The sequence below is a fragment of the Rutilus rutilus genome, assembly GCF_951802725.1.
Source record: "Rutilus rutilus genome assembly, chromosome: 5".
Lineage (NCBI taxonomy): Eukaryota > Metazoa > Chordata > Actinopteri > Cypriniformes > Leuciscidae > Rutilus > Rutilus rutilus.
This window is the reverse complement of record NC_140213.1, coordinates 2,883,059-2,893,696: the sequence shown is the minus strand read 5'-3', so window position 1 is coordinate 2,893,696 and position 10,638 is coordinate 2,883,059. Positions and strand designations below refer to the sequence as shown.

The following is a 10,638-nucleotide window of genomic DNA, read 5'->3' as shown; positions in this document are numbered from 1 at the left end:
CACTGAGGAAGAATCAGCTTTCCTCCACTATCCTGGTGAACTTCTATCGCTGTGCAATAGAAAGCATCCTGACCAACTGTGCTACAGTGTGGTATGGGAGCTGTTCTGTTGCAGAGCGCAAGGCACTGCAGCGGGTGGTGAAAACCGCCCAGCGCATCACTGGGACTCCACTACCTGCCATCGAGCACATCCAGAGGAAACGCTGTCTGCATCGAGCTCGCAGCATCCTTAAGGACTCCTCTCACCCAGCCCACAGACTGTTTTCTCTCCTGCCCTCCGGCAGGCGTTTCAGGTGCCTCCGGACCAGGACCAGCAGACTAAAGAACAGTTTTTTCCCCAGAGCTGTCTCTTTATTAAACTCTAAACCTCATTGATCCCACTCCCCTCATATACTGATTGACTCTCCTCTCCCTCCTCACACCTGCCTCCATTTTGTTATTTGCAATACTATAATGTTAATTTGCACTGCTGACTGTTATTATAGTAACAACTGTTTACATATGCATCTTGCACTACTACCTTGACTGGAATATGCTCAATTTGCACTGCCGACTGTTTATTTACAGTACTGACTGTTTATATATACATTGCAATATCGTACTTTAACTGTAATATGCAATTACTTTCCACTGCACTTTCACTCGGATAGCTTCTGTCCAAACTTTATTTGCACTACTTTAAATCCATTGTTATACTGCTCATTTTAGCCTAACTTATACATATATCTATTTGTAAAATTCTGTTTATAGTAATAGCCATCTGTATATTATGCTCACATTCTGTTTATAGTAACAGCCATCTGTATATATATCCATAGTACATATCTATCCGTAAAATTCTGTTTATAGTAACAGCCATCTGTATATTATATTCAGTACATATCTATCTGTAAAAATTCTGTTTATAGTAATAGCCATCTGTATATTATATTCATAGGACAATCTATCTGTAAATTTTTGTTTATAATAGTATTCAACCTTATATTTATTCAGTACATATCCATGTTCTGCACTTATGGAACCACTGTATATCCTGCACTTGCTGCTATTGCACTTCTGGTTAGACCTAAACTGCATTTCGTTGCCTTGTACCTGTACTTGTGTAATGACAATAAAGTTGAATCTAATCTAATCTAATCTAATAGGGCCTGTCACAAAATGCCATCCAAGCAACCTGGGAGGGCAACATGATGTCCAAGAATAGAGATGTAGCCTGGGTGGCAGCTCTAAATTTGACGGTGCCAGACACAGTCACACTCCATAACTCCATGATTGGACCAGTCATCGAACTGAAGGAAGCTGGTAAGATGATGACCTCTGATATTTAGTGCACGGCAGCTAGCGACACAAAGAAGCTGTTAAGAGAATGGCACAGGTTGGTCCTAGAAAACAGCATATTGTATAGAACAACAACACAAAGACAAAGGTTCTTCAGCAGCTGCATAACCACATGAGTCATGTCGGGTCAGAGAAGGTGTTACAGCTAGCTCGGGAGAGGTTCTACTGGCCTGGAATGAGGAAGAGTGTGGAAGAATATGTGACCCGCCAGTGTCCATGCATAACACATTAACAGCCAGTAATGCATATGCACAGATGGGAGGAATCACATCAAGCGCACCCCTTGAGTTAGTATGTATTGATTACTTGCACCTCAAGGCCAGTCGCGGGGGGGATGAATACATCCTTATGGTGATTGACCACTTCGCCAGATTTGCCCAGGCCTATCCTACCAGGAACAAATCTGGGAAGACAGCAGCCGAGAAAATATTCAATGACCTCATTTTGGATTCCCTGCAAAGCTACATCATGATCAGGGGCGCAAGTTTGAAAATTCTCTCTTCCACAACCTACAGAACCTCTCAGGACTACACCATACCATCCTAAGGTAATCCTGCAGAGAGACTTAACCGAACCTTGCTCCAGATGCTACGGACATTGACTGATAAGGACAGAGCTGATGGGAACATCTGCAGAAGGCAATCCATGCCTACAACTGCACCAAACATGAATCTACAGGGTACTTTCTGTTTTACCTAATGTGTGGTCATCATCCCCGACTCCCCGATGACTTATTGTTTGGGCTGCTACAGGAAGATGGATCCACCACCCCACATGGTTATGCTGAACGCTGGGCAGATCGAATGGCTGAAGCCTATAAGACTGCAGCACAGAGAAGCTAACAATAAAGTCTTCGCAATAAAGAGTACTACGATCAGAAAACCAGCTAAGACCTGGAGATCATGTCCTGGTAAGAAATTTGAGTCAGAGTGGTGGCCCAGGAAAGCTGTTCCTATTGGGAGCCCACCATTTACATTGTAAAGGAGCAATTAGGTGACAACTTTGTATACAAAGTACATCCTGAAAACGATAAGTGCAAGATCAGAACACTGCACCGAAATCTCCTCCTGCTTGTGAATGACTTACCAACACTGGAGAGTCTGGACCAAAAGAGACAGGAAGCTTCTAAAATAGAAGTGTTGAGGTAAGGAGACAACAGAACAGAAAGGTGACACAACAAGCGGAGGCAGGAGAAGATGGAGAGTCTAGCTCTGAAGAGGATGAAGGTTATAGAATATGCAAGATCTGGAAGAGAAGAATCAGAAAGTATACTGATTGAATGGACTCTACACCAATGAAAGAGATGATTCACCACAGACTTGCACAAGAGGGACTTTGAGACAATTACCATGTACGTGTCCACTCATACTTACTTACAAGCTGACATTTACCTACCTGCTGAGAACCACAACTGCACACACATGGTTAGGCCATGCCAATGATCCATACCAAATAGTGCCAATTACTTTTATGGTTCCAACTTATTAAAGTTATGCATAAAGACACAAAGTAAAAGTTTAAAGGTTCTGCTGAGTTGCTCGTCATAACCCAGCAAGACTGGAGCTGATCACACGCACATTGTTGTCCTGTGTTTATTCCACCATTAGTCGATTGTTTTATGTCAGTCTTCATGGATGTTGAAAGAATACATGCAAGTGCACATTAAGTGTTGCAAATTGATTTGTTTTGATAAAGTTTTACATGGTTAATCACAAATTGAAATTGCAATGTTTCACCCGCGATTGGATGATATGTATGCTGCATTACAGTGTTGATTGAAGGTGAACATGTTCAAATGTGTCCTTATATTAGTTCATATGTATATTTTACTTTAAAAATGCATGTGAGTGGTCTAAAATGGGTAAAACACACAGAAATGTCTTGTTTTAATATGTGTTCGATATTGCTTAGTTGATTTGAATTGAGTGAAAGCTCTAAAAGTCATGTAACACTAAACAGCATTTTGAATATGCAAATTCATGAAAACGCTGTGTAATTCCAAGAAAGAGACTGAAACGGTGAAGATTTGCATTAAATATATATATATATTTTTTAAGTATTGTGACAATGTATTTTTTTTTACATTTGTGTTTGTTCTAATGTGAACATTTTGGAAAAAAAAAAATAACCCAGCAAGGCCGGAGATGATCACACGGACATTGTTGTCTTGTGTTTATTCCACCATTCCACAGATTGCTAGGGACGCTTACTGTCAGCTGATACGGAAATCCACCCGCTGCAAATAGAAACTTGTTTCACTGTTTTAGTTTTACAGCTGTAATCTCAGTTTCAAATCTACTCACTGCCAAGAGAGAAAAGAAAAGCCTAAAGCAGCCTAATGTCTTGTAAACTTTGCTGATCTTTACTGCTTTATGTCGACCATACAGTATGTGTGACTGATTTTACCAACTAATCATGCACAGTTGCATTGATATACTGGGTATATTCAGTGTCACTAACAGATACTGTACTGAAGTAGTCATTATAACATTAAAACATTAATTATAAACTAGTTCTACTAACAAATGTACAATGTACAAGTAAAGGCTTATTGCACTATATTTCACTGATCACAAAAATCATATACAATCATACTTTACTACACATCACAATTCAATTTGCAGCATTTCAGAAAGAGTAGGAAATGTCATTGACATTTTTTTTTTGTCCGTTTACCAACTTGCTGCACATTAACCATCTGTTTCTGCCAGAGTAAAATATAAAAAGGTTACTGTAAAATAAACTTTAATTAAATTCTCATTGTGAGAAATAAAGTTGTAATTATGCAAAATAAAGCAGCAACTGTGAGAAATATCCCTTGTAAAAAACATGATCGAGTCGGCGCAGACCAGAAAACGTATCGTATCCTTTGGATTCTGCACAGAATGCTGTAATATAAAGCGATATGGAGGAGATTAGGTGGAGAAACGGTTAGAGAGACTCGGCATTAGAAACAGCACTGACGAGTAGACAAGGTAACACTGGTGTCATGCACCAACACAAATTACACACTTTTCATAATACACATCCTATGCATATTTATGTTCACTGTTTTGCTTTTGTAACAGTTTTATATTAAAGTCCCCGTAAACCGAAAGTTGCAAACGACTTTTCTCCAGTGTTGTGACGTATTTTCAAGGGAAACGGAAGAGGGCAGGGTTTTACTTTAGCGCTCCTCCTCTCCATCTCTGCTCATAGCAGACTAATGGTTTGGTTAAGCGTTATCAACCCAAGCCGTCAAACTGACGTCATCAGAAAAGGAACGCCATTCCAGACCGGAAGTAACTTTTCAGATTTTGATTAAAGATTACCACGCCAAACATTTTTTTTCTGCGTATTAACTTGCACAGATTAATTGTTCACCACAAGACTAGTAATATGCGCTAACAAAGTAAATAGTGTCAATTTTGATTTCATGTCGACTTTTAAATCTAAAAGGGGAATCTATTAGACTGTGGCTGTCATAAGCTGTCAAATGCGCCTATTGGCTATTTAAAAAAGGCAAGGAGCTGCTTGATATATCCTGCCCTGTTTTCCTGTTCCAGTGGAAATTATGTCAACGCATTGAATAAAGCCCTTTAAAGCCCTGTGCTGTTAAGTGATATAGCCTGAATGACATATAAATGAATCGTTTGTATGCACTGATGAAGGTGTTTGTTTGAGAGAAATAGCCATTTATCACACTTTTGAATTCCGTATCATAGTAGCGTGTAACTTGTAGGAATGTGTAGGAATGTGTAAAGCCCAATTTTCAATTTCAACCTTGAAAAGAACGGTCCACTAGATTTACAAAATTTACCTCATGCAGACTGTCTATTCAGGTTTCTCCAGACGGCACCTGTTCACTTGTTTTTCAAATTTACTTTATTTTATTTTATTTATTTCTGACATGAAACCAGTGAAAGTTCTTCACAACAATAATTTAGTCCTTAATTAATCCACAGGCCTGCAGAACTTTAGAAACAGCAGGTATTAGATCTCCGGCATAGTCATTCAGATGATCATCTTTTATTAGGTCTGCGTTTGTTGGGTATGATAATTTCATGTGGTACATGCGAGCGATGGAGTTCTTCACTCTTACTGTGCAGGGTCGAGGTTTCACAGTTTCCAGCAGGCCATGTACAGTAGCCTTCAGAACTAGCCGAGGACTCACTATAATCTTGTAATTGTTGAAACTATTAGGGATATTGGGTACTCGCTCTATACACTTTAAAATATTCAATCCCTGTACATTTTTCCATTTTTTTTGTTCATAATCATCTTTTGCGGTGCAAGGGAATACATTATTCTCAAACTCAAAGCCCACATTAGGGCCGTACATGTTCTCAAGCTCAGGCAACAGATCCGTCCAGTTCTTCACCTTGAGAGGCAGAATTAACTCATCCATGTCTTGTAGAGCCACATAGCGACTTTGGTACATGTAACGATAAACACAGTCATTAAGTGCAGGAATTTGCCCGAAGTAATGCAGCTGACCGGGTGATATAGCCTTCCTCCAGCCTCGAGACACAGTGATGTGTTTTTTAATCGTCCATGGGATGATCTCCACAAAACCACTTTTCACATAGTAGTCCAGAACCTTCTGTGTGTCTGAATCACAGTTGGTTTTATATATCACCACCCTTTGAGCACCAAGCAGTCTGAACATCTCCATCGCCTGGACTAAACCCAGCACATTCTTGTAGTCATACATGACAGAGATGCAGACTGTAAATGAATACGGGAAGACTGCTGGAACGTCTCTGTTTCTAATGGGTTGGAAGGATGTTATGCTGTTCGAGATCTCACTGGCTGTTAACGCAACATGCGTCGGTGTCGAGCACGAGCTATCGATTTGGCATGTGATAGTAGCAGTGCCGTACTCAAAACCAAAGTGGTCGTAGTGAATTGTGTATTCGGCTGGTGAAGTCACGTTCCTCCCTTCACAGCACATCACACACCTGTACGTCACCTGTTCATCACGGAGAACGATGGCAATCATCTTTATCTCTTTCTCTCTGAAACGATGATCCATATAAGAGCCGGTCACATATGTGTGAAGGTTCCCGACTTTAATCCCAGGATCGTCCTTCACTTGAACGCCACATGCTTTAGGACCGTCCTTCACTTGAACGTCAAATGCTTCAGGACCGTCCGTCACTTGAACATCAAATGCTTTAGGACCGTCCGTCACTTGAACGCCAAATGCTTTAGGACCGTCCTTCACTTGAACGTCCCATGCTTTTGGAGCCGGAGGAATGAAGGATTTGTGGTAGCCGGGTTTTCGGAGGAATGGTAACTGTATGAGCATGAAAAACAAAATGACCAAAAAAAAGATCACCAGTATAATCCTCATTTTAAAAGCGATTGCTTTAGATTCACTCTTCAGTTAGTCATATTCCATCACGTTTCCCTAGGGAAAAGAAAGAAAACACACATTTTATGGTTGTCTCTAATAAAGCTTTTGGCTTTAATGGACAAATGCACTTGTGGCTGGGATGTGAACTCTTGCACATAATAACCACAACACAAGAAGTCAGACTCAAATACACACATTTTTTTAGTTGTTTTACTGTTTTAAAATGAGCTGAAGCAACACATTTGTTGAATATTTTGTCAAAATTTTATTTCATTGAGTTCAGTACACTTCCATAAGTGTTGGACATGAACTAACACTCAGCAGTGCATTTGCATGCTTTGCATAGGATTGAACTGGGACGGTAAGTGTTGAAACTGGGTTATATTTAAGCTATTTTGAGTGTTTATGGTTAGGTTGTGGGATTATTAATCGATTATTTTTGTGTTATCAAATGATTAGCCACACACACGCCAAACTGCACACAGATGTGAAATACTCTGTATATAGAGAATGTATGCACAATAGATTAATTTTACAGTTATTGAACTGATCTGAATCAACACTGAAGTGACGAGCTGAATAATGACACGTTTGTCTAGTTGGAGCTGCTTTATAGCAGAATTTGAATTTGTTACTATTGTGAATCTGCTGCGAAACCATCTATATTGTAGCTTGTATGCATGTGTATATATATATATACACACATACATACACTTAATATGCATACAAGTCAAGTCAGAAAGTCAACTTTATTTCTAAAGTGCTTTGTGTGTGTGTGTATAAGTCCCTGTCTACAAGTGATGCAGAATGTACTGTCCAAATGTACATACCATGCACTTGCATATCAGCTTCTACTTGGAGTGCTATTTCAGCCAACATCTCTCTTGGAGAATCATAAATTCCTTCAATAATGATGCATAATGTTTTCAGCAACATTTTGATAAACACGATTACTCATAAAATAAACATTAAGAATGTTGCAATAATGAAAATATGATCCTCAAGATGACGGGATGTAGACTCCAAACTGTCTGTGTTGTTTGGACTATGGCCAGCTGTTGCAAAAAATAAAAATAATCTAAAAGTTCAAAAAGTTTTGGAAAATCCCATTTTACATATTACAATGCACATATTAAACAAATAAAATCATTCTTGCACAATCATAGGACAAAAATGGAAAGAACGAAACAAAGAAAAAGAAAACAGAAAAAAGAAACGGCAAACAGATATTAATCATGGTACATGAAAGATCTCATCATATTTCTTTAAAAAAGAAGTACATTTTCTATTATCAATTATTCTTAGTGATTTGATTAAATATTCTACTTCACATAAGACATCTTTAAAAGCAGGATTTTTTCTTAATAAACCTTTGTTTGTGAAAGTAAAACTTTGCCACAATGATAAAGTTAAAGGCACAATATGTAACGTTTTTGCTTTAAAAATAGCAAAAATCACTATATCTATGTTATATATATTTTTTAGTTGTGTACTTACATTATCCCGACTGTTTCCAACAACTTTCAAACCAGGAGAAATTTGTAATTTAATTCGAAGACACGTCCCGTTTCTTTATTTCCGTTTTGTCGCTGTCAATGGCGTCATATCCGCGTTCTCCCTAGTTTCCGCTCGTACTGCCATAGTAACCAGAGCCCTCTGATAGTAACCAAGGCGACAGACGTGGACAACTGTTAGTTCGTAATGTCTATTTGCACGCTGTTGTTGTTTCGTTCAAACATTATGGACCATGGCAAGCAGACTTTGGATAAAAAAAAGGAGAATCAATATCAGCGCTGTGTTTTCGAGATGCCTAGAGCTCCCATAGACAGTATATAAACGAGAGCTCCACGTCCGAGACTTCGACCGCTCCTACATGTACTTTATTAAACAGGTGAGCACATTTAGCACGCTTAGAGAGCGACATGCTATTGCATTTGTGTTGCGTACTGTATTGCATGTGAAAAGACGTATGCGACAGCTTGAGCAGACTCACAAATGTGCTCGACTACAACAACTCTTCCTCTTCTCAACATGGACTGCGTGTTCCGGGGGCGGGGTTTATGTAAATGTTAGGGTTTGTGATGTCACTAATCCGGGAGGAATGTTGTGTAGTTCCTACCAGCCGTTTGTTGTAGTCCTTAAAAAAAAAAAACGATTTCTTTAAAAGCAAATATCTTCCTTTGCTTTGAACTTTGAGTGTCGTAACTTTGCTCAAACAGCAACATTATACCCTAACTAAAGATAGAAAAGTGAAATCATAATCAACCACCCCTTTAAAGTAAAAAGTTTCTAGAAAAAAAATAATACTCAAGTAAAGTACAGATAATGTGTACTTAAGTACAGTACTCTAGTAAATGTACTGTTACTGTCCACCTCTGGTCAAACTTCATATTATAAATACAATAATTTCCTGAACGGCATGCCATAATATGTATAAACTCAAACACACACACACACACACACACACACACACACACACACACACTTTAGAAATAAAGGTGACTTTCTGACTTGGCCTGTATGCATATACAGGATAGATAGACCAATTGTCAATTGTGCATACATACTCTATATACGGTGTAGGGGTGACCCCGAATAGTCGAAGATTCGATGCTTCGATAGGAGGAGCCTGATTCGACTACCGATCTCATGGTCGAATCTTCGCAGAGGTGTTATGAAACGAGGATCATGCCCCTTTGGCTATATGAGGGCGCTCAATTTCACATAGAACTAGCTTTTATGTCAATACGTTAATATTCAGCCTATTATGATAATGCTGTATATAAAAATGTGCAAAGAAAGAAGCTTTTAATAAATATTTTTTAACGTGCGTGAATAAATCCAAACACCCCGTGATAGATTTAAGTTTCACTTTCGATCCGTGACCGACAGAGGAGCGTCTTCGCGGCAAGGATTTAAATCTTTAACAATGTCTGGGATAAGAAAATCTAAAGTGTGGATGTACACCATCAGAAAGGATATTCTCCAAGGCTGGATTTAGCATCAGGAAAACCATTATCGCACTTCTGCCGGCCAACGTTAACACGTTTCACGCATAGACTGGGTTTCACGTTAGAATGTATTTTATCCGCGCGCACAATTTGAAAAGACTCCAACGGACACAGACAGAGTGAAAGACTGGATTTGTTCTCTCGATCAGGTAGGGTACAAGTGACTTCAAAACTTTTCAGCCGGGTTTTATTTGATTTTTGGATGCTGTGAACATTTTTAGCTAAAAAGACTGCCTCCAGTTTAGCATTTATTGTTGTTTCTGCAGTTAAAAAGACAAAGTTGAAAATTCTGGCTACTATCGTTATTTTAATAATTTCTTTATTTTTATTTGATTTATTAATCTGTCAGGGTTATCTAATCTAACTATTTGTGGCTTGTGTTTTGAATATATGTTCCCCTGCACTTTAGGCATTTTGCACACATTTGCTCCTCATCTTGTGACTTGATTCTAATTTATTTCGTTTTGTATTTTTTATTTATTAGAAAGGTATAGGCCTATTCTGTTCTAATTTAATTTTAGTAAATTAATTGTTTATTTTTTTTCGGTGCATCGATGTTGTGCTGTAGGCTGGCCTGCTCGCACAGGTACTTTAGCCGATTTAATTTGATTTGCATGTGAAATGCAAATCCTGTCTGCAGTGTGACTTTTCTGGAGTTATGTTATTTCTTAGTTGTATTGATCCAAAATGTTTTTATACATTTTCTTCTATATCTTTGTGTGATTTTCTGTACATCACGGCTTTGAAACGTTAAAGCCCCGCCCCCATACACATGATTCGACTATTAGTCGACTATAGGCAAGACATGACGATTCTGATTCGACTATGAAAATCCATAGTCGGGGACAGCCCTAATACGGTGTATTTTTTTGCGCACATACGTGTGACAAACTCCTGTACGCTCCACTGCACACTGAACAACCAAAAGACACAAGATTGTGGTGTTTTGCAT

General features: G+C 38.8%; 1 protein-coding gene across 2 annotated transcripts; it reads right to left on the bottom strand.

Moving 5' to 3' along the window:
* Nucleotides 1-3,392: 3,392 nt before the first annotated feature.
* On the bottom strand, nucleotides 3,393-6,672 carry LOC311291188 (uncharacterized protein; the record flags this gene model as incomplete). 2 transcript variants are annotated; one of them, XM_084410097.1, is made up of 2 exons in its annotated part: nucleotides 3,393-6,453; nucleotides 6,553-6,672. In XM_084410097.1, the coding sequence occupies 2 exons, from the start codon at nucleotides 6,670-6,672 to the stop codon at nucleotides 5,260-5,262; spliced, it is 1,314 nt and encodes a 437-aa protein (XP_084266223.1). In that variant the 3' UTR covers nucleotides 3,393-5,259. The 2 variants fall into 2 exon arrangements, with proteins under 2 accessions (XP_084266223.1, XP_084266222.1); XM_084410096.1 differs by having other exon boundaries at nucleotides 3,393-6,672.
* Nucleotides 6,673-10,638: the final 3,966 nt, after the last annotated feature.